The 25,767-nt window shown below is 39.0% G+C and overlaps 1 protein-coding gene across 13 annotated transcripts in view; it reads right to left on the minus strand.

Moving 5' to 3' along the window:
- Positions 1–25,767, minus strand: part of ARID1B (AT-rich interaction domain 1B) — a 435,755-nt gene that overhangs the window by 298,677 nt on the left and 111,311 nt on the right. For 12 of the 13 annotated variants that reach the window (XM_021071928.1, XM_021071886.1, XM_021071920.1 and 9 more), the window contains exon 3: positions 9,092–9,241. The exons of the other annotated variant lie outside the window; for it this stretch is intronic. In XM_021071928.1, the coding sequence (XP_020927587.1) occupies positions 9,092–9,241 (150 nt within the window). The remainder of the gene's footprint in view (positions 1–9,091; positions 9,242–25,767) is intronic. 13 annotated transcript variants of the gene reach the window in all.

Raw genomic sequence — 25,767 nt, forward strand, 5'->3', positions numbered from 1 at the left:
TGGCAGCTACACTCCAATTCGACCCATAGCCTGAGAACCTCCATAAGCTGTGGATGCGGCCCTAAAAAAGATTTTTTCTGAAAAATAAAACTTGGAGTTCCCACTGTGGCGCAACAGGATCTGTAGCATCTCTGGAGCACTAGTGCAAAAGTTTGATCCCTGGCCTGGTGCAGTAGGTCAAAGGATCCACTGTTGCCACAGCTGCAGCGTAGGTGGCAACTGCAGCTCAGAGCTGATCCCTGGCCCAGGAACCCCATGTGCCTTGGGGGTGGCCAACAAAGGGGAAAAAAACCTTAACAAAATAAAATAGAAAATATGATTCCTGATGACTAGTATCCTCAGGTAATTGGCAAAAGCATACACAATCTTTCTGAGAGAACAGAACACAAAAGCAGGCCTCAATAAAACTGTCTTAAAAAATAATAATGAAGAGAAGAAAATTCTCCCAACCAAAAGAGAACGAAAATAATGCACATTAAAAACTGAGAGATTCAGCCAAAGCAGTACTTATGAGGAAACTTTTTAGTCTTATATTTGGCTTCATCAGACAAAAAGCAAGACATATCCAAAGTAAGAACAGAATTTAATTAAACTTAGGAAATGTATTAGAGAGGACAATAACCAAATTTGCTTTGTAAAAGCAAACCACTGGTAGGATTAATCAAGGATAAAAAAGAAGGAAGGAATAGCATTATGAATTAAAATTCCGGAGTTCCCGTCGTGGCGCAGTGGTTAACGAATCCGACTAGGAACCATGAGGTTGCGGGTTCGGTCCCTGCCCTTGCTCAGTGGGTTAACAATCCGGCGTTGCCGTGAGCTGTGGTGTAGGTTGCAAACACGGCTTGGATCCTGCGTTGCTGTGGCTCTGGCGTAGGCCGGTGGCTACAGCTCCAATTGGACCCCTAGCCTGGGAACCTCCATATGCCGCGGGAGCGGCCCAAGAAATAGCAGCAACAACAACAACAACAACAACAACAAAATAAATAAATTAAAAAAAAAAATTCCTTAACTCTGCATGTTATAAAAATTAAAGAGATGAGGCGATCATGAACTTTGTTAATAAACTTGAAAAAGTTGATGAAATGTATAAATATACAGGAACATACATAAGCAGAAAGCTGACTCGAAGAATTTGATATCCTGAATATGCCTATATTCAGAAAAGAAATAAAATCAAAAGTCAAAAATCAGAAATGAGACAAAAGCTAAAAATCAAGGCCTACACAATCTTTTATGGTTTTATAGACACTTCTACCAAACAATTCCAAAAGCAGTTAATTCCAAACTTCTAATACACAGTCCCCCAATAAGTTTAAAAGGGGATTAGACTCCAACTCATTTTACAAAACTTCACCATACAGATACCAAAATCTCACAAGGATAGTTACAGTCCAATTCCTTTCATGAACAATGACTCAAGAAACCTAAATAAATGTCAGCAAACTGAATTCAGTGAAGTACAAAAAGATAACATACCATGAAGCTGGGTTTATTCTAGAATGCATGTTTGGTTTAACACTTTAAAAACAAAAAGTAATATATCCCAATAACAGATTGTAAGTGAAAAACAAAGTGATCATCCCAACAGACATAAAAAAGATACAGCATCCATTCATGACATATTTGTAGCAAATTGGAAAAAGAAGGGAACTTCCTTGTCTAATGTGGGCAGCTACAAAGAAAAAAACGAGTAAACATTATATTTAATGATGAAATGCTGAAAGCCTTCTTTCAAATTAGAGATAATACAAAAACAGATGGTCCTTGCAAATAATGCACTGAAGAAGCTGGTTTCCAGGAGGACAAAAAAGAAGGGAGTGTTTTTTTTTAATCTGAGAAAATTTTAAGAGAACTGGTAAGTCATTAGAGCTAAGAGAAATAATAAGAAATTAAAGATTGACTGGATAAAAAATTTAATATATCTAGTATATTTTTGTACATACCTGTAACAATGAGAAAAATATACTGTAATAAAAAAATAAAAAATAAGACTAAGGTATATAATAGCAACAAAAATATAAAGCATATAGGAATGCTTCTTTAACAAATACTTTTTTTTGTTGTTGTTGTTGTTGCTATTTCTTGGGCCGCTCCCGCGGCATATGGAGGTTCCCAGGCTAGGGGTTGAATTGGAGCTGTAGCCACCAGCCTACGCCAGAGCCACAGCAACTCGGGATCCGAGCCGCGTCTGCAACCTACACCACAGCTCACGGCAACGCCGGATTGTTAACCCACTGAGCAAGGGCAGGGACCGAACCCGCAACCTCATGGTTCCTAGTCGGATTCGTTAACCACTGCGCCACGACGGGAACTCCAAAAAATACAATTCTTTTTGAAGAATGTTATAGAAGAAATCAAAAGCTACCTAAACAAATGGAAAGAAATGGAGAGAGAAGTCATTCAGGAAGAGAAAGGGTGGTGTGGTGGGACTGTGAGAAGAAAAGGAAAATTGGCCCTAAGAACCAGTGGACTGGAGCAGCAGTAAGCAGTGCTGAAAGCAGGTTTGGACGAGGCCACTTTTTGACAACAAAAGTGACTAAACATCTTCCTCTTCTCACTAACACTGTCATTCTCTAAGTGGCTGGTGCTTCTTTACCAATGACAAAGCCCGGCTGTACTTCAATCCTGCCTCATGGGCCAAATGCACCCAGCTAATCATCAAATGCCCCAGGCTTCCTGGAAGCAGCCAGTGTTGACTGGCCCTCACTCCCCCTCCTTTTTAGAACCATCCAGTACATACCCCAACCCTCTAAACCTCCCAACTCCACATCTTCCATGAGGCTGCTCAGGAGTATGCTCTCGCTGGCCCACAGCAACCCAGAACAAATCCAACTTGCTTTGTTATAAGTGTGTTGCTAATTGTTCAAATGAGGTGCTTTTTGTTTTACTCTTAATATAAATATCACTGTTTCATAGAAAATGACCAAGGTACAATGACAAATAAAAAGATCCCATTAATCTCATCCCAATAAAAATAAAAAAGACAAAATTCATAAGAAAAAGCATGGTAAGAAATGAAAAATTTGTATGGAAAATAAGCAAATCTCCAAGAGAACACTGAAAAGAATGAGTAATGAAGTAATGAGTAATGAAGGCATGTCAACCCTACCAGATACTAAAAAATAAGAAAAATGGTAGAGTACTGGTATATTACTAGAAGAACTGATGGAAAAGAATAAAAATCCCAGAATAACCTCAAATGCTGTACCTAAAGGAATTAAACAAATAATAAAAGTAGGGTAAGATAACTGTTATACTTAATTTTATATGTCAACTTGGAAAGTGTTTTTAGATGAAATTAACACTTAAATCAGTGACCTTCCGTCTCCTAAGGCAATAGAAATAAAAACAACTTCGACCTAATCAAACTTATAAGCTTTTGTACAGCAGAGGAAACCACAAACAAAACAAAAAGATGACCTAGAGAATGGGAGAAAATATTTGCAAAGCATGCAACCAACAAGAGCTTAATTTCTAAAATATAGAAACACTCATATAGTTCAGTAAAAAAAAAACTCCAAATGAGGAGTTCCCGTTGTGGCACAGTGGAAACAAATCTGACTAGGAACCATGAGGTTGCATGTTCAATCCCTGGCCTTGCTCAGTGGGTTAAGGATCCGGTGTTGCCGTGAGCTGTGGTGTAGGTCGCAGACACAGCGCAGATCTGGCATTGCTGTGGTGTAGGCCAGCATCTGCAGCTCCAATTAGACCCCTCGCCTGGGAACCTCCATATGCTGCCATTGCAGCCCTAAAAAGAAAACAAACAAACAAAAAACAAACAAACAACAAACAAACCAACCAAAAAATAGGCAGAAGACCTAAATAGAAGAAAAGACACATGAAAAAATGCTCAACATTACTAATTATTACAGAAATGCAAATCAAAACGACAATGAAGTACCAGTCAGAAATGCCATCATTAAAAAGTCTATAAATGGAGTTCCCGTCGTGGCTCAGTGGTTAACGAATCCAACTAGGAACCATGAAGTTGCAGGTTCGATCCCTGGCCTTGCTCAGTGGGTTAACGATCCGGCATTGCCATGAGCTGTGGGGTAGGTCACAGGCATGGCTCGGATCCCGCGTTGCTGTGGCTCTGGCGTAGGCCAGCGGCTACAGCTCTGATTAGACCAATAGCCTGGGAATCTCCATATGCCACAGGAGCAGCTCTAGAAAATGCAAAAAGACCAAAAAAAAAAAAGTCTACAAATAACAGGATGTGGAGAAAAGGGAATCCTCTACACTATTGGTGGGAATAAAAAAAGGTAAAACCACTATGAAAAACAGTACACAGACTTCTCAGAAAACCAAGGATAGGCTTACCATATGATCTAGCAATTCCACTCCTGGGCATATATCCAGACAAAACTAGAATTCAAAAAGATACAGGCACCCCTATGTTCAAAGCAGCACTGTTCCCAATAGCCAAAACATAGAAGCAACCTAAATCTCCATTGACAGATGAATGGGTAAAGAAGATATAGTACATGTATACAATGGAATACTACTCAGCCATAAAAAAGAACACAATAATGTCATTCACAGCAACATGGACGGAACTAGAGATTATCATACTAAATGAATTAAGTCAGAAAGAGAAAGACAAATACCATATGATATTACTTATATGTGGAAGCTAAAATATGCCACAAACTGATCTATGAAACAGAAATAGATTCACTGACAGAGAACAAACTTATGGTTGCCAAGGGGAAAGGGTTGGGGGAAGGCTGGAGAGGGAGGCTGGGTTAGTAGATATGAACTATTATACATGAAGGGGATAAATAATATCCTACTGTATAGCAGAGAGAACTGTATTCAGTGTCCTCTGATAAACAATAATGGAAAGGAATATTAAAAGAGAGAGTGTGTGTGTTTACATACATACAGCATTGTAAATCAACTATATTTCAATTCAAAAGTTAAATAAAGTGGTGACCTCCAGTAGACTACCCTCCATAATGTGGGTGAGCCTCATCCACTCAGTTGAAGACCTGAACAGAACAAAAAGACCAAGCAAGGGCGTTGTTCTCCCGCAGCCTGCCTTCATGCTTTGTTGCCACGATCGGCTCTCCTGGGTCTCAGCCTGCCAGCCCACATTCAGTTTTGGACTTGCCAGCCTCCATACCTGTTTGAGTCAATTCCTTATAAATCTCTTTATCCTGACCAAAAGGCTGTATATATGTACACATACATACATTTTGCTTCTCTCACGAGACCTAATACAATAGCTTATACAAGAAAAGTGACTTAACCAAGTGGCCATCTAGGAGAAAAAAAAAAAAAAAAAAAATTAAGTTGGATTAAATCTCTCTCCATAGTGTGGGATAAGTGAAATACAGAGATGAATCTATGGAAATACTACAAAATAACATGAGTTCCTTTGTAACTTCAGAGTACGGAAGGTTCATACTCTCACTAAAAAGAAAATCCAGCTATCACAAAAGTAAAGACTGATAATTTTGACCAAATAAAAATTTTTTAAAATTCAAAAAGCCCTTCTGCACCCCCCCAAATGGTACCATAATCAATGTCAAAAGACAAACGACAAGATGGAGAAGGGTTGTCAATAACTCTTATCATTGACAGAGGTCAATGATACACATCCCTAATATACCCAGTTTTTATGAATCAATGTTTAAGAGGCCAACAATTGAATAGAAAAATTCAAGATTAAAAGATATGAATTACAGTCCAAAAAATAAGGTAAGGTAAACACTTTTAAATGTATGATGTTGAACATCATTTATAACAAGACAAATACAAGTTAAAACTAATTATCAGACTGGCAAAAATCCAGAAGCGGAGTTCCCATCGTGGCGCAGTGGATAACGAATCCGACTAGGAACCATGAGGTTGCGGGTTCGATCCCTGGCCTTGCTCAGGGGGTTAAGGATCTGGCGTTGCCGTGAACTGTGGTGTAGGTTGCAGATGTGGCTCGGATCCCACGTTGCTGTGGCTCTGGCGTAGACCGGCGGCTACAGTTCCAATTCAACCCCTAGCCTGAGAACCTCCATCTGCCGTGGGAGCGGCCCAAGAAATAGTAAAAACACAAAAATAAAATAAAATAAAATAAAATAAAATAAAATAAAAATCCAGAAGCTTCTTAAAACCATGCCCATTGGCACAAGTGTAGGTATCAATGGTGGGAGTATAGATTGGTACAAACCCTGAGAGGAACAATCTAGCTATATTTGCCAAAATTACAACTGCATATATCCAATGACACAGCCAGGAATTTATCCTACAGATATACTCAAACATTTATTAAATGACATATGAAAAACATCATAGCAGTATTGTTTCAATTGCAAATAACTAAAAATAATCTAAATGCCCATCAAAAGATAACTAGGTTAAATACATTATGATATGTCCATAAAACAAAATGAAGCTATAAAAAAGAAAGGAGGATTGCTTTATGTACTCCTTTGGAAAGATCTACAGAAAATAAATTTCAGTGGGTGAGGAAGGGGAATGACAAGAATAGGAGAATGTTTATAGTACATTACAGTGTGCAAACATTTGTGTAAAAAGAGGGTAAACAATTAAAATTGGTATATTTTGCTTCTTTGTATAAAGAAACTAAAGAGGAGTTCCCATCATGGCTCACTGGGAACTCCTCTGAGGTCCCTGGACTTGCTCAGCAGGTTAACGATCCGGCATTGCCATGAGCTGCGGTGTAGGCTGAAGACGTGGCTAGAATCTAGAGTTGCTGTGGCTGTGGTGTGGGCCTGCAGCTGCAGCTCCAATTGGACCACTAGCCTGGGAACCTCCATGTGCCAAGGGTGCTGCCCTAAAAAAACAAAACAACAACAACAAAAAAGCTAATTTTTAAAAATTTGACCTGATTTTGAAAATATTCTAGTGGTTATTTTTACTTTGTTTTGGGATAGATTTGGGGAGTGACTATTCTGATTTTGTAGGTGTTAACTATACGTAAAATGCTGGATCTATTTTCCTAGAGAAACTTTCCAAATTTATTTGACCATACAACTCCCTGAAAACCAAAACTGTTCCTGTCAAATCAGACCCTCTGATTAGGCCATCTAAATTAAATCTATCCGATTTCCACTTCGTTGTCTCAAAATGAGTTTGCTGAAACTTAAAAAATATTTAGACATTCTATAGTTAGGGAGTATGAAAACATGAAAAAAAAAACTTCTAATATACTTCAAGAAAAATGGGTTTTTTCTCAGAATATATGGCAAATGACAATACATATGTCAAGGAGGTGTTTGGGTTTTTTTTGTTTTTGTTTTTATTTTTTTGGTGGACTGCACCTGCAGCATGCAGAAGTTCCCAGGCCAGGGATTGAACCTGACTCACAGCAGTGACAATGCTGGATCCCTAACCTGCAGAGTCACCAAGGAACACCAAGTAGTCATTTTTATACAATATTTCCTGACATGTAAGTTATTGTATTAAAGTCAATAAAATGGTAATATCAATCAAAGCATAAAATAGTCCTAAACTAAGCACATTAAAATAGTATTCATTAAAATAAGATTTTACCAGTAGTATGCTTTAAATATTTAAATATGAAGGATATTAAATAACTAATTGCCATGTGGAAGAAGTCATCAGCGAATACTTCATAAAGGAAGTAAATTTTGAACTTGGTCTTGAAGGAAATGACAGGCACTCAGAATCTTTAATCAAATTGGTTTTACAATCAGAGATTCATTTTATCACACTAAAGTAAAATGAGTAATGTAATCTCTCTATGAAGTCCTTCTTAAACTTTGATGATATGACAAAACATTCTGTCTACAGAGAAGTTCAATAAGGCTCTGAAAGCTCATGAAAAAGCCTATAACCTTATATCTCATTAAACCTAGATACCAGTCTCTCTCACTTAAAAGAAATGGCACTGAAAGGTTATTTAATTTTCCCTCATTTTAATAAAAGACCAGACTAAGTAACTTTGAAACAATGTACATTCCCTACCTCTATAAATTGCTATATATACCAAAATTTTGAAAACATAGATGCAAAAAACAAGATTCTATAGGCTCTTCTAATGTCAGCTATTGTTTTAACATGTTTTGTGTAAAGACATAAACTCTTTGGAACTCTTAAATAAAAGTCATATGGGAAAAGCTTCCAAAGAACATACAAAAATACTTAAGAAATCAGCTGAATTTATTAAAGTTAAGCATCATATATTTATATATTTTACTTAGCATTAACAATCTCTCCAGGCTGTGTAAAAAGCACTTAAAAAACTAAATAGTCAATGCCACTGTCTTCCCTGCTCTTCACCGCCCCACCTCACAAAAAAAGAAAGAAGAGAGCAAAATATAAAATGCAAGGTTACATTGTAATGCTTATGAGTGGAAGTGCTACGGAAGTTTTATCTGAATGTAGAGAATAGGTCCTACGCTCATGATTCCTTTTAATATTACTCAATAACAGTCTCTAAAACAAGATGAAACTAAATCACTATACCAAATGCATATGTATTATTTTTCTGCAAATCATGTAAGCTGAAATACCCAATAACCTAAAAGAGTATTTAATGAGGCTAATTTAAACTAGAAACTGTTTCACATACTGAAAGTACATGATTCCCTTTAGTGTTTTAATATATTATAATTGAAGTGATTATCTGTTTATAAGCTAGTTTAAGAAGAATAACACTGCCAAAGGCAACAATGTTTTGATATAGTAGCACTCACCATTAAAATGAAAACAAATCAAAAGAAAGCTTAAGATAAAGATACCATGTATGTGCCAACAAGCAAGATTAAATGATCAATAAAACCATTTTCCTGAATAAGCCTCAACAAACTGACAGAGCACTTTCTTTAAATATTCAGAACACAAACGACAAAGAACATGAAATGACTGACATTTTCTGCTGTCACTAACCAGTAATGTAAGAAGCTATTAAACGAATCATTCTTCCCACTCTTCAATCTCAAACATTCATTCATAAACAAACAGTGTAGGTTACAGTTTTGCATTTTCTCAAAACTACAAATTTTCCCACTGAAAACATAAATTTTTTAAATGGAACAGGAAGATGTCTCAGAACCGTTTTGGCCTTTGAACACAGAACAGGGGCCTGGGGACCAGGAGCTGTGCTCACCTGCTGTGGCTGGTACCTCTGCTGGGACTGGGATGGCAGATACTGCGCCTGCGGGGGAAGGTGCGGAGGCTGTGGCTGCTGGTTGTAGTAAGGCTGCTGGCCCTGCTGGCAGTAACCACTCACACCTTGCTGTCCATACTGAGGGGGCATCTGTCAAGAAGTCAAGCAGGGCAAGTGAGAAAGTCAAAATGTGCAATTCACTGAAATGAAATATGGTTTCAATTCGGCGACATGAAGTGGGTTCTTTGCTAAGCAATTGAATTCAATATTTTTAATATTCTCTCCATTAGATAAGCGGGCAAACTGCCTTCTCACATACTATCAATGAAGGGAAAAACTTAACCTTGCTTTAAAAAATAAAATTTTATCAAATAATTTCACAAAAATGGGGGGGGGGGGCTCTTGATATTGATATTTTAAAAAATAGCCTCTGCTAAGAAAGCCAAGAAGCATTATGCTAATCCATTCTCATGTAACACTCATATGCAAATGAACTCCAACCCAAGTTCACTAATATTTTGTAGGATACTTGTGGTTTGGGGGCATGTTTGTTTCAACTAAGGTCAGAATGCCCCAAATACATTTGTAGCAAACACCAGTTACATTAGCAATTCCATTTACTGTTTTTACTAAAAAGAAACAACATTGCTTTACAATCAAAGAAACCCTTTTAGAAAACAATACTATGTATATCAAACAATATAACCATCAATATGAGTTTTTGAAGGAAAGACATTCATAGCTATTCAAGGACAGTATTTTCCAAGTTGATAAAGCAGTTAATGATGTCAATCAAGGTGTACTGTATTGCAAATACCTGGGATACAGACAAAATGACCTAAAATGAGTCTTCTCCCTCTCTAATTTACACAAAGCTAAAATTTCTTGAAATTACTGCTTTAAAAAAAAAAAAAAAAGTCCCTCTACATGCAGTAAATGCACCTCTGATGATATGATAGTTTTTGATGCTCTTTCAAATGAGAAATCTATTGACTGTTTTTTTTTTTTTTTTTTTTTTTTCCCCCAACTGGGAGAGAGAACAGGAGAGGGAAAGAAAAACAAGTTACCGGAATGGCATTGCTGGAAAGAATGGTGAAGTCAGTTAATACCACAATATGGTCCATTTAAGAACTCCAAGAACTTGAGCCCCTTAAGCCCACATGCTTAAGAATTCAGTCATCAGTTCCAGATACACACTTAAAAAAAGAAGTCACTATAGAATACTGAATGAGGGGAACAGGAATAAAGAGGAAAATATTAAACACTTTGCCTCTAAGACCAATCAGCACAGCAATTTGTAACATATACAATGAAGAAAAAGGGAAAAATAGAAAAAGCTAAAGTTCACATCCCTAGTGCCCCAATCTAGATTATTTTCAAGCTGTTGGCAATGATGACAAAACATTGGGCCACAAGAGTTTATAAATGGCTCACATCACACAGACCCTAAGTTAGTAGAACAGACAAGTTTGTATTGAAAACCATTCAACAGCACAGTTGAATTCTTTGCTTTTATTTATCTTACAGCTTGATATCTCATAATGAATGTATGTCCCTGCCATAAGCCAAGCCAAAGAATTTCCATAAAATACAACTCCACATGCTAGAATACCATATACTACCACAACACATATCCTTCCGTTCAGCACCCATATGTTTGATTTGATATCTAATACTATATTTCACACACAAGCATCTTTGCAGTTTGATTTGAAGCAGTTAGGATAACACTTTGCCAGTGTTAAAATGACTGTAAAGCTCAGTCAACACAGCCAGCAATTCCCCTATGAATTGCACTTTAATATGTTGACTTTCTGGTTTACAGAAACCCTTACACACAATATGGAAGTGTTGGGGAAAGAGGGCTCTATTTTCTAAGCAAGACAACAAGAGGAGGAATAGTGCAGGAGTCTCCTAACACTAGAGCAGCCATGAAGTTACTAGAATCTTGCACTATCTATTCCAACTCTGAAAAGCGTGGAAGGGAGGCAGGTAGAGTAGGTGTGAGTGTGAGCAAATCTTCAATGAATCCATAGCAACAATCTGGAGAACACGGCAAGCATCACAGGGGAAACCATCAAAGGCCTCTGCTTGGGAGATTTTATTACTGTTACCCAGAATTAAAAACCAACCCATCCTTTTAGATACATGGTCTAATTAGTCAGTGCTAACTAACTGGCCCCTAACTCTCTGAAGAGCCTGGGATAACTTACGGTATAAGTTCTAAGACCTGGGCCTAGGGCCAATTAACTGCATTTGGTTTACTGTCCTTACATAGGAGCCATGCCCGAATGGAGATTACTAAGTTCTAGTCTAGCTAAAGAATCTCTGCGTTAGAAATAAATCAAATCCAAGTCCAAGTCCTCCGATACCCCAGTTGTATGAACATGATTAATCACATAATGTATTTGTCTTACATCTCCCATCTGCAAAATGGGGCTACCTCCTCTATTAATTCATATTAATATTACAACCTGTAATATAATAATCCTACCTGGAATTCTATACTATTCTATTATTACTTATTAAACAAAAGTTGTAGTAGTATCTCTAAAATATTATTTCCTAGCCAGTACCTTTAAAAAAAAAACCAATTTCTAAATATAATACTCCAGTTGTCAGGAACTAGTCTTAATTTTTTAAGGACCAATAATGTTTTGATTTAATCAAGATAAATTTAGATGTAGGGCTCTCAAAGATCTGTTATATGCTTTTATGACATCTTAAGCCAAACAGTCACTGTTACAAAACCTAAATCAAAGGGTAGAGCCCTAATACCTGGAATGCCCCTAAGCCTCCTGCACAAGCCCCAGAGTAACTCTGGTCTCTCTCTGCCTGCCATTGAGGCACTCAGCCATTGTCACTCTGACAAATACCTTTAACACAATCTGCTGAGGACTGAGAAACCCACTCACTCGCTGTTATGAAGGCCCAAGGGACTGTCCATGAGGGCTACTGAGCTTTTATTTTATTGCCTCAAGTTTTGTGAAATCAATTTTGGCTACTGAGAGTCTTTTTGTTTATCTTGTAGTTCTCAACCACATTCAGGGTAAATAAGATTACCAAGCTGTTGGGTGCAAGTGAAATTTAACCAAGAATGAGAATTTCAGGAACCAAGTGCTAAGCACTGAGCACATAAAGCACTTTCAGCTCAGATGCTCCCCCTTCTCTGACCTGCCCAACTGAAGCACAGCCCCAGCCACCACAATTCTCAGGCCATTTCTGATATGATTTTACCACAGGGGAGGGGATGAGATTTAGTCAGTTAACCCCTTATTTTATGTGTTCATGTGTTTACTCTTTGTCCTCATCATTAAGCGGCACACTCCTACAATCAAGGTACACCTCCTGGAAGAGGCCTGCTACTCAATAAACGTTCGTGGAATAAAAAAAAAAAAAAATGAATGTTGTACAATGGACTACTAAATTCTTATTATTACATAAAATTTTAACTAATGCAGGAACTCATTATAAAACTGAAATCACCTGTACCACCCAAGTCTCTGATACACATACGTCAGCTTCATCCAAGAGCCGAAAACACCACACCTCACGGTGACAGCAGCAGAGTGGCCTCGGCTATTACCTGCTAACCCTCCAAGTCACTAGCACCGTGCAAATGCTGATGTTTATCACTGAACTAAACCAAGTGGAAACCTCCAGAAAATGCCCAAGATCAGGGCTTTTCTGTTTCTTATTTTACAATAAGAAAAAAAATTTTACTTCTCTTCTAAATAAAGAAGATCTTCAAGTGGAACATGAGCGCACAGGAACAAAAAAATCTACTTCAATTTTCAAAGAAATATGAATGCTTTCAAATGTTACTGGAGAGGGAAAGTATTCCTAAAAATGATTCATTTCAGTATTTATTTCAGGTAACCACGCTGATAAAGGACATGTCTGTTAACTTTCAAATCTCCCTATGGCGTTAAATGTGCAGAATTCTAGGCCTTACTTTACATTTGACTTTACCCTGAACTCTTTGCTCATTCGTCAAAAACGAAGAAATGATCAGGTTTTTATTCTCTCCTTTTTTCTTTTTAAGAAGTTTTAGAAAGCAGTTTCCCCATTATGTTTCAAGGTGCACTGCCCTAGGACTCAGTTAATTCCTGCTGCAAACACAGACCCATCAAACACTCACATATGTCCCAGGAATAATCTTTGATCCAATACTATTTACAAGAGCCAGAAAGAGGACATAATCTAATTCTAACACAGCAGCTAAACGGGAAAGACAGATTTTGCTATAGTCATACATGGAATTCTGACCATAAAATGTAGAGTTTAGTGGCATTAAGGAGGTTCACATTGTTGTGCCACCATCACAACTACCCATCTCCAGAATCTCACCATCCCATAGTGGAATTCTATTTCCATTAAACAATAACTCCCACTTCTACCTGGTAATCACTACATCGCTTTCTGTCTCTGTGACTTTGGCTAGTCTAGTTTCCTCATATAGATATAACCATACAATATTTGTTCTTTTGTGTCTAGCTTATTTCACTTAGCTTAATACCGCAAAGGTTTATCCATGTTATGGCATGTATCAGAATTTCATTCTTTTTTAAGACTGAAAAATACTCCATTTTAAGACTATACTACATTTTGTTCATCCAGATAGCCACCGTGGACACCTAGGCTGTTTCTTTTAATGTTCATGAAAAATTACTGCATTGAAAATGGGCATACGAATAACCTATTTAAGTCGTTATTTTACTTCTTTTGGACATACACCCAGAAGTGGAACTGCTGGATCATACGGTAGTTCTATGTTTAATTTTTTGAGGAACTGCCATACAGCTTTGCACAGCAGCAGTACCATTTTTAATTCCTGCCAGCGGTCCACAAAGGTTACAATTTCTCCACACACTTGAAAATACCTGAAAATTTCTGTTTGTTTTAGTAACAGCCATCCTAATGAGTGTGAAGTGGGGTCACTCGTTATGAGTTCGATTTTCAATTCCCTAATGACTGGTGATATTGAGCATCTTTCTCATGCTTATCAACCACTTGTTTATCTTACTTGGAAAAGTGTATTCAAGTCTTGACCCATTTTTTAATTGGGTTGTTTGGTTTTTGTTGTAGGCGTGCTTTATATACTTTGGATATTAATGCCTTATATGATTCTTGATTTCAAATATTTTCTCCTCTTCTGCAGGTTGCCTTTTTGTTCTCTGATAAGAGTCCCTTGATGCACAAAAGTTTTAAAGTTTGACACAGTCCAATTTATCCATCTTTTCTTTTGTTGCCTTGCATCTGTTTCACATCCACGAAATCACTGCCAAACTTAACGTCATGAAGCTTTCTGCTATGTTTTCTTCTATGAGTTTTATAGCTTTAGCTCTTATGTTTTTAGGTCTGTGATGTAGTTTGAGTTAATTTTGGTATTTAGTGTAAGGTTAAGGGTCCAACTTCAGTCTTTTGAAAGACCCACTCTTGTTACTCCAGCATATAATTTTCCTTTCAGCTTCAGATCCTTTTGTTCTAAGTAGTACAGTTTGATTTGGTATCTACGCTTCTCTCCTGTATTAAATGTGTACAATTTAACACACTGTATGACCTGTTTACATGAGGTTTAAATACAGGGAAAATGAATTTATAGTGATAGAAATCACAACAGTGGTTGTGGGATATAGGGACTAGCTAGAAAGAGGCATGAGGAAACTTCTGTGAGTGATGAATTATGGGGGTGGTGCTTTCATGAATGCATTTGTCAAAACTCACTGAACTGTCTACTTAAGTTCTGAGCATTTCATTGTGTATAAATTATATCTTGAACATATGTATGTATACTTAATACTGAAGAAGGCATTCAAACATTTAACCTCACATTTTTTATAGTATATCTATGTTAAACCATTCCTGCCTAGAAGTAAATTTCCTAGTGGATAATTAAATAGTAACTATTCTTAGGGGAGTAACAGGGAGTTGCCATATTTCCAATTTACATAATTCTAAAATATTACACAGCAAATAATAATGAACTAGTCATGGTGAGTATGTAAATTCAACTATTTCAGGCAAGTCACAATATGTATATAAATAATGTCCGTTCAACTCAGAATTCTACTTTTGAGAATTTATCTTAAGGAAAAATATGAAACAAGAGCACAAAGACATGTCTGGCGAGGAGTTCACCCTGCCTCCAGGACAGCACCCTGACTCAAAAATATGAAAACAGCTTAAATGTCTAAATGTACATCAACAGAGACTGGTTTAAAAGAGGGGGAGTAATGATATTTTATTTCAATAAAATATTACAGAGCCATTACAATTAATTAATCTAATTGCAGATAAGCTATATTGAATAGCAAGGAAGTCATACAATGGATTATTGAGATGGGACTTAAGGGGTAGCAGATTATAAACTATATATATATATATTAAATATGAAAATCTGTGTATGTGTGGTGAGTAAAGAATTAACAAGCCTAGGACACACATCAAATGTCACGTATCATTTCTTAAACCGATTCTGTGTTTTCCATGAATTTAGAACTATATGACATTTATTTTGAATATTGCTGTCTAAGAATTATATAAAAAAAACTATAACAATTTATATTTAATGGCAGAAAGCGCCTTAATTTTTACTTGTTTTTCACCATGAATTTGAGCCCTTCTAGGTAAATTCTACAAAATGGGAAGGCAAAGAGCATAGTAAAAATCATGAGTTCACAAAAGCTACATGTTAGTCATTACCTCGGCAAATTCTGCTGGCTTCTGATTTCACAGAAAAAGCAAATGCTGTTTTTCATGCATAAGAGACAGACTGAAAATTCCCCACAGCTAGGAACTCAGATGTTTAAGCTGATGTGTGGCTGAACCAACTGCCTGAGAAAATTTTATTATGTCAACATGTCCAGTCAAAAATAATGTGCTAGAAGGTAATAAATAAAGTTTACAAGGTCAAATTCTACAAATGCTCCACAATCTGCAGTCCCTTAAGCTAAGTTCCCAATAGAGACTTCTAAACAATTTACATGTTTTTTAAGTTCACTTTCTTATTTTAAAAAGAAATACAAATCCTGTCTTGGGCTTGTCTAAGCAAAAAAAAAGAAACAAAAACAAAAACCTCCACAACTTCCTGAAATTATTCCTTCACGCTTGAAAGGTGAGAAACAATCAACAAACACACACTGAGTGCTTACTGTATGCACTGTACACTGAAGCTCTTACGTTTGTTCAGATTTTGTCAAGTTTCCCTTCAGTAACAGAAAAAGACAATGTGAGGCTGAAGGAGTCAGCAAAGCAGTCAAGGGTCAAGCAGTGTCTAAACTCCAGAACAGGCTTGATGACCAACCACACAAACAAGCTCGTTACACAGCTCACGTTGCTATGGAGCCCACTTCCATTTCTGTCTGTGCCCTCGTTCCTAACAGATAACTTCCGGGCTATAAACACTGCTGTTGTTTAACAGACTGAAAAATACCCGAAATATCAGAGCACTCATTTAGCTTAAAAAAAATCTTTTTAACTCCTATCAGAAAATAGATGTACTTTTCAACTTGTGAAACGAAACTGCAAAGTTCTCATTTGTCATCAGCAATATCCTTTTCAATGACAAATTTTGCTTTCTAAAACTTCCTTACCAGGTACACACAGTATAAGATTATACACATAATCAGTTGAAAATAACATAAATATTCTAACGCCTCTGTATTTAGCAAATCACAGCTTAATGAGCACTCGGTCAGACCAACATTCTCCAGAGTGAATGCTCTGCATTTGGCTGTGGGAACTAAATGGTAGTGCCTCTCATGACCTCAATTTCCAAAGTCAGCGGTATGTCCTCAACAGCCTTTATTTCCTCTTCATCTCATGAATTTATTTATACCCTTCTTAGATTAATTTATTAAATTTATTTCTAGTCCATGCCACCTTCTGAAGGTAACAAGTTCTGGAATATTATTATCCATTTTGTAAAGTGGTACATCCTGTAGTTTTCATAAAATTAACTCCAAGTTTCAAGGAGTGCCCCCTAATGCTAGTACATGGAATCTGATTAACAAATGTATGGTCATCCAGCACGAGCAAGGCTTTTTCTTTCTACCAGATCAGAGATTCCCTGTCAACTGCTATCTCCCCACTCGATCCCTTGATTATTTGCGTTGCCTTATCTAAACTGCTTTCACTCTGTTAGTCTTTACTGTAGAAGAGCAGCTAAAATAGTGTAAATGATATCAAAGGCACAACAAGCACAGACATACATAAAAGTAAAATCACTTTTCTACTTACTTTTTAAAACAAACCACTAGTACACATTTTGTATTTTTCTCTGCCTCCTAACTACAGATGTTTTCACCTTTCTTTCCAGGTCAGCCAATTAGAGGAGGTTTTGTGTAAGTATTCATAAAACGCAGGCATTCACGGGCAGTAAATGCTTCCTCATTTACAACCAGTGTTAAGTCTCACTGTACACAAAATTAACACACAAGTGTATAATTGTAGTTTTATGCTCAAGTGCCCTAATTATGCACTTTAAAACACTTTTTTCCCAAGGATCCATGGAGGGCATTCGATATCACAGATCTAAAAGTCTACAGTGCTTTTCTGACAAAACAGAAGCATAACAAGAAGAAAATCCACAGCTTCAGAAAGTATCCATACAAGTACAAGAGAATAGATTTCATTCTAAAATTTTACCTAAAAAAGGACATATTTCCAATTTATATGAATGGGAGGGGGTCTACCTAAGGGGAAAAGATTATTGATTCATATCACCTTTTTTTTTTTTTTTTTTTTGGTATTTTTCTAGAGCTGCTCCCACGACATATGGAGGTTCCCAGGCTAGGGGCTGAATTGGAATGTAGCCTCCGGCCTACGCCAGAGCCACAGCAACGTGGGATCTGAGCCACATCTGCGACCTACACCACAGCTCACGGCAACGCCGGATCCTTAACCCACTGGGCAAGGCCAGGGATCAAACCTGCAACCTCATGGTTCCTAGTCGGACTCATTAACCACTGAACCACGACGGGAACTCCCATATCACCTATTCTTGAAGAAAACAGAACCAGCATACCAAAACAAGTGGTCTAAGAGTTCCCTGGTGGCCTAGCAATTAAGGAAGGGTTCAGTGCTGTCACTGCCCGTGACTTGGGTTCCATCCCTGGCCCAAGAACATCCGCATAAAGCAGGTGTGGCAAAAAAAAAAACTCCAAAATATTTCATGAATAGGAGTTCCTATCACAGCTCAGTGGTAACAAACCCAACTAGTATCCATGGAGATGCAGGTTTGATCCCTGGCCTAGCTCAGTGGGTTAAAGGATCCAGCATTGCTGTGATCCTGGCCTAGCTCAGTGGGTTAAAGGATCCAGCATTGCTGTGAGCTGTGGTGGAAGTGGAAGATGCGGGTCAGGTCCCATGTTGCGGGCCAGCAGCTGCAGCTCTGATTCAACCTCTAGCCTGGGCACCTCCATGTGCCATAAAAAGACCCCCCCCAAAAAAAAAAAAGATAAAATTGCGCCTACGAGTCCGCATGCCTTATTGATATAATAAGCAGAAAAAAACTGAACAGTAAAAGGAACCTTGCTCACTTTTAATGCAGAAGCTTTGACACTGAGGTTACCAGCATTTACATTTAAAACAAAATGAAAAATAAGTATTTTCCATACCAAACACATGCAATCATTTTTACACGAGAGAATCATAACTATGGGAATGCACCAGCATGGCTTGCACAAAGCCCTACTTCCAGGAAGCTCACAGTGTGCAGAGAAATAAGGGGCTCTGAGGCCACCTACAGCAATAAATAGGTCAATTCTGCTACCAGAAGCAAAATTTTCCTAGTAAAAGCTACTTAAAAATAAAAATAAATAAATAAAAATAAAAAAAGAAGAAGAAGAAGAAGAAAGAGAAGGAGATGGTGGGGAGAGGGCCTCTGGTGCCTCACAGCGTTTCAGTTGTCTCCACTTAGGAAAGCACGTTCCCAAGAAAACAGGTGCATGATGTCATTTATCTGGTAATGAATACATCTCACTGAAAAGCAATCTGGAGCTTCCGTTTTTCATGTTATATTATTACCCAAACTGCAATAGGAGTTCTGAATTGGTGAATATAATCTTTGAGTTGTTTTCATTCTTTATTTTATTTTATGTTTTGTCTTTTTCCTTTTCTAGGGCCGCTTTCCACAGTATATGGAGGTTCCCAGGCTAGGGGTCTAATCAGAGCTATAGCCACTGGCCTGTGCCACAACCACAGCAACGCGGGATCTGAGCCACACCTGTGACCTACACCACAGCTCACAGCAACGCCGGATCCTTAACCCACTGAGAAAGGTTGGGAACCCGCAACCTCATGGTTCTTGGTCGGATTCGTTAACCACTGCGCCACAACAGGAACTCCTAAGTTGTTTCCATTCTTTAAAAAATATATATAAAAGGATTACAAAATCAAAAGCCAAAACAGTACAACAGTACCTCACACACATGTTAGAACAGCAGGGTTTTCTAATAAGACTTTAAAATAAGTGTGAGGCTCCAGTATGCTCATGTTTTTCAAATCCACCCACTTGGTCCACACGCACATGGTAAGAACACCACTTAGCACAGGTAACAATGGAAATATGCGGCAGTACAACGGATGGGAACTATAGAAGGAGCTCCTTGCCTAGCTGCCCTTCTGGCCGGAGACTTCTATTTTTATAAAGCACAAAAGGGGAGCCAAAAAGCTTTACCACATTCCCATATAAACGCAGCTGCCAAAATGGATGTGCCAAAGGGGAATTTCAGAGCATTTTAAAGAGATAACCTTTGCTGAGGCTGCAATGTCAACTTTGTAAGCGCATGACTGGAACATGTGCAGCGAATGCGAGATTGAAAAGACCGCTCTGTTGGAGAACTATGGAGTAGGGGAAACAGAGAAAACAGGGATTTACCAGAATCCGACTAGAATTTTAAAACAGCCAATGGAGAGACAAGCAACTGGTATCTTCTACAGAGGGGAACTTGATGGGGGGGTGGATAGGGGAGCGACCACTCATGGCATGAACTTTCTACCTTGAGATATAAAAACTCAGGCATTTAAATTCCTGTGTGTGTGTGTGTGAGTGTGTGTGTGTGTGTGTGTGTGAGTGAGTGTGTGTGTGTGTGGTTTTTTAATACAGCTTTGGAGTGTTTTGCTGTTTCATTGAAAGAGTCAAGGAGGAGAACTTATGTGGTTTCATTTTTTCAAAAGTCTAAGTCCAGAGTTCCCATCGTGGCGCAGTGGTTAACGAATCTGACTAGGAACCATGAGGTTGCGGGTTCGGTCCCTGCCCTTGCTCAGTGGGTCAAGGCTCTGGCGTTGCCATGAGCTGTGGTGTAGGTCGCAGACGCGGCTCGGATCCTGCGTTGCTGTGGCTCTAGCGTAGGCTGGCAGCTACGGCTCCGATTCGACCCCTAGCCTGGGAACCTCCATATGCCACGGGAGCGGCCCAAGAAATGGCAAAAAGACAAAAAAAAAAAAAAGTCTAAGTCCATCCTTTGTAGATGCGACCTGTTTGCTTCTATATCTTCCTGTATTTTTTTCTTTCCTGCCCCCTCCCCAAAGAGAGAAAGAGAAAGGGAGGGAGAGAATGATTTTAATAACTGAGTTTATAAAAACGTGAGTTAAAACCACCAAGACCCTCAAAAACTGGTGTTTCAAAAACTATATTGCTTTAAAACATGGTCCTGTAAAAACACAAGTCGAAGTGCTCTATAAGAAACTTTTAAAGGAGAAACATGTACTCACCAATCTATCCACCCCTGCATGTAAATGGTGTATAAGGTGAAAGACGCAAGAATGCAGAAAACTAACAGCAACGGTAATGCAAAAGGGTCAGACGTCTCCACACATCATGGCCAAAACCCAAAGCTGGCTTCCTTTGAGGCTTTGGGAATCCAGGAGACAGAAGAACCTAAGAAGAGACAATCCCGGGGACGAACCCGTACGGGCACCTTTACTGGCATGCTCCCTGAGCAGAGGCACTGCTACTGACTCGGAGGACAGGGAGGCAGCTGCAGGCTTTGCCCTGTGCTACCCAGGGACCGAAGAAGCTTCCAATGACCATTACCTCGCTAGTCGTGTTATTTTTTGCCCTGACCTTCAGAAGGGATTCATGACAAATAATGAGGAGTGAGAATAAAGGAGTCCTTTTCCATTAGAAGGTGTTTCTACTACGAACCCATCCCCTCTCACACATCAGTGATTTCTCCCCTGAACCCCACCTGCAAAGGTAAGACTAGAGGAAATAAATATGTATATTAGTGGTTGAAAAACAGACTCCTTGAATTTTACTCTCTGGATCACAGAATGGGGGGGGGGGGGCTCAAGAATATATCCAGCACACACAGTCACATATTTGGGTCAATAAACTACTGTTTTAGACTGAAAATACACAACCATTCCCCAACCTCAGAAGGCTAAGCCTAGTTACATGTTATTATAAATGACTTTATCATGCACTATTGCAACCAGCAGAGACTTCAGAGACCACCAGCTCAACTCTCCTTATTAAGACCAAGAAGCTAGGGTCAAGGGTTAAGAAACCTGCACAATTTCACCCAGCTGGAGTCACAAACACAACTCTGTGCGCACACCCCTCCCCATCCATGGCCCCTTCCACTCTTCCAGGACACTCGGTCATCAACTAAAAGGACCAGGGAGGAGCAGGTACACGAAGCATGGAGTCACGCAGGAAAAGCAAAAGGGCGCTTGGGAGACCTCGCTCCATTCTCGAAGAGAGTAGCAGTAAGAGCAGACAAAACTACTGGGGAGCCCAACGAACAGAAGAGAAGCAGCTGGACTGCGAAGGGGTTGAAAAATGGGAGACAGGTGAATACAAGCACAATGGTTACAGATGAGACATCCACACAAAATTTCTTCTGTTTTTAAATACTGAAATTAGAAAATATTAGGACATAAAATTTCTACCAATACAAATATCATATACTCAAGGCAAAAGTGAGGAGGGTCTCATTTTGAGTTATTTAGCATCTAAGTTTCACCAATAAACTAGTGATATTGGATAAGTTTAAAGAGGCGTTTCATTATGAGGTTGAGGCAGTATGAGGAAATGACGCTTTGGATAAAATATCAAAGCCCTTGAAATATAAATATATTTCAAAACAAATATTTATAGAAAAGAGAAAATCATTTAATTATTTCCCCTGAGATTTGCAATTTTTTCCTTATTTCATCAGATGGAATGAAAATTGCCATGTGCCCAAAATTCCCAAAATACTGGTCAGGAAAAAATATAGGATGTTGACATTTAAAATCATTAATAGAAAGAGAGTTCAGGAGGGGTGGATAGAGGAAGATTTACTCAATGCAGGATTTTCAACAAATTAAATGTTTCAGTTCTTTCTCTACTGTCTCTTCTATTTTAAAACATTAAAATCAGACATTCTTAGAAGCAGCCTAAATGTCCATCGATAAACGAATGGATTAAGATGTGGCATTTATATTTATATATTCTCACACACATATACATACACACACAATGCAATATTACTCAGCCATAAAAAAGTGAAATAATGCCATCTGCAGCAACATGGACGGACCTTCGGTTTATCATACCAAGTGAAGTGAGCCAGGCAAAGACAAGTACCACACATACAGAACCAAAAAAATGATACAAGTGAACTTAAACACAAAACAGCAATAGACCCAGAAACAGAGAAAACAAACTTGAGGTTATCAAAAGAGAGAGAGACGGCAGGGAGGGAAAAACAGGAGTTTGGGATTAACATATACACACTACTAGATATAAAATAGATAACCAGTAAGGAACTTGTGGACAGCACAGGGAACCAGAGTCAACATTTTGCAACAACCTATAAAGGAAAAGAATCTAGAACAGAATATATATACACACATATATACACGTATATAGAACTGAATCACTTTGGGCACGTGAAACTGACACAATACTGTAAATCAACTGTACTTCAATTAAAAAAGAAAATTTGACATTAAAAAATTAAAAAATAAATTAGACAGTCTAACCTATTCATTTTGAAACAAAACAAATATCAAACTATCCCCAAAAAACAATCCTTGAGTAACTTTGCAGGTATGTCAGTAGGTACTAGGGTAATACAAAGCCATTTAACTATTTTGCTAAAACATGAAAGGGTGTAAAATAATTGTCCTAAGATACAGTTCGCCAATCCAACGGCAAATAAAGACAACTGGGCCAAAATATTTCCTATTAGACCATATTCTAATTCTATTTTAACTATAAAAAACCCAATTTCTTACATTACCTTTAAAAGTAAAAAGCCAGATTTCTTTTCTCTTTTGTTGTTGGCCTACACCACAGCCACAGCGATGCAGGGTCCAAGTGGCATCTACAACCTACACCACAGCTCACTCAATGCCGGATCCTTAACCCACTGAGTAAGGCCAGGGATCAAACCCAAGTCCTCACGGATACTAGCTGGATTCGTTACCTCTGCACCATGATGGGAACTCCAAAAGCCAGATTTCAAACAGTATACCACAATAATTTTCACCTTAATAAATACTTTAAAAGATTCATTGTACATATTATTGGGGGGGTAGTTTCTAACTATTCATTTGACACATTTAGTTTCCTTTCAAGAATAGCTGCTTAGAGTTCCCGTTGTGGTGCAGTGGAAACGAATCCGACTAGGAACTATGAGGTTGCAGGTTTGATCCCTGGCCTCGCTCAGTGGGTTAAGGATCCAGCGTGGCCGTGAGCTGTGGTGTAGGTTGCAGATGCGGCTCAGATCTGATGTTTCTGTGGCTTTGGCTGTGGTGTAGGCCGGCAGCTACAGCTCTGATTTGACCCCTAGCCTGGGAACTTCCATGTGCCTGGGTACGGCCCTATTACCAGACCAGTGAAGTCCATCAGAGCAGCAAGGTGACACTGAGGTCAGGAAGTCTCAGGACCAGGTCTGAGCACTAGTCATTTTCCAACCGGAGCTACTATATTCAGTAATCCTCACAATCACTTAAAACCTACAGCTACTTCTCACCGCCAGAGAAAAGAAGTACACCACCGGTATCTGGTCATGTGGTGCTTCCCGAAACCTCTTTCCAATGTCCTCCACGCCCCTTCCTGGTGGGAGCCCATTAAACCTAGAAATCTCTGCCACCCCCTTAGCAGACTACAATCCCCGCTTATGCCCAGGACAAATGAACCCTGTTAGGGTTTGGACATGCCACCCTGAGCAGGTCCTAATCCTCCTGAAGGGAACTCGCCACCGCACAGGAGCCTCCAGGTGGCTGACTCCGCTGAAGGCTCCTTCTGGGGCTTTGCTGGATGCAGGCTGCTTAGCTGGTCAGTCCCCGACATGGCTGATGTGGAGGGAGTCGACCTGCCCTGGAACTAAGTAAATCAAGTGGCTGTGGTTTCAATTTTCTAACAGACTGTCCTGCAAATAGGCCGTATTCTAATTTTATTTTATCTCAACTACAAAAAAAAAAAAAAATCTTAAATTTCTATTAGAAGAAAAAGGGGATGAGGAATCAAAAGAGCTAAAAATACTGAAGGTTAATCCGAGCAATGGCTTTCAAATGTTTCGGTTTCAAATCAAAAGAAGAATTATGTTTTATATCACAACTTTGAACACACGTGACACCCTTACTACATGTGATGCAGTCACTTTTTTTTTTTTTTTTTGGGTCTTTTTAGGGCCACACCTGCAGCATATGGAAGTTCCCACGCTAGGGGTAGAATCAGAGCTATAGCCGCTGGCCTACACCACAGCCACAGCAACTCGGGATCCGAGCCGCATCTTCAACCCATTAGCAACGCCCAATTCTTAATCCACTGATGGAGGCCAAGGACTGAACCCACATCCTCATGGATACTGATTGGGCTCATTATCCCTGAGCCACTACGGAAATTCCCCATATTTTGTTTATATTCAAATTCTTTCCCTTTTTAAAAATTTCTGGTTGCAGCTTAATACATGGCTTTCATGCTCCCACTAATGGGTCACAATGACTACTTGAAAATGCACTGCACTGAGGAATTCTTTTTTTTTTTTTTCAGAGCATCTCTGGGAAAGCTGTTCCAAGTGGTATCGTACCAAAATAAACTGGTGTCCATGGATATTGGTTCCTGAAGTTCCTTTCCCCTGACCTGCAGCTGCCATGGACCCACAACACCACTGCCAGACCATGAGAACCACTGCTGACTAGAGAGAGCAGAGAGAAGACAAACTGCAACAGAGCAAGATAACCGCACCTCCTGCTCAGAGAGGAGACAGCAGCTCCCAGAGGGAGTTAGGAGTCACTCCAAGAATGGGCCAAAGAGAGACAGGAGGCGGGAGCGGCCAGGTAAGGATCCTGGGCAGACTCAGGAGAGGCAGGGCCTGCGAAGGTGAGCAAGAGACAAGGGCCAGAGACGCTGCAACTCAAGCCTCCGGCTGGAGGGAAGAAATGACACAGAATCGCCAAGGAGGTGAAGCAAGGACAAGGAGATGGGAGTAAAATGTCAAAGGTAAAGAGGAAAAGAGAAAGAGCTATGGCTTTGTGATCTTCCCAAGGACCCCAAAAGAAGAAATGTGATACCTCACAGGGACAAGGCAACATATTTGGGGGTTGGGGGGGGGCGCACAGATGACCTTAACTGGAAATCCTGGCCACCACATCCCTGGGTGATTCTGAGGCTCCCTAGCAGTGAGTTCTTTGCCAGGTTTATATGAATATTTAGGCCAATAATCTCTCTGGGA

The sequence above is a fragment of the Sus scrofa genome, chromosome 1 (assembly GCF_000003025.6).
Source record: "Sus scrofa isolate TJ Tabasco breed Duroc chromosome 1, Sscrofa11.1, whole genome shotgun sequence".
Taxonomy (NCBI): domain Eukaryota; kingdom Metazoa; phylum Chordata; class Mammalia; order Artiodactyla; family Suidae; genus Sus; species Sus scrofa.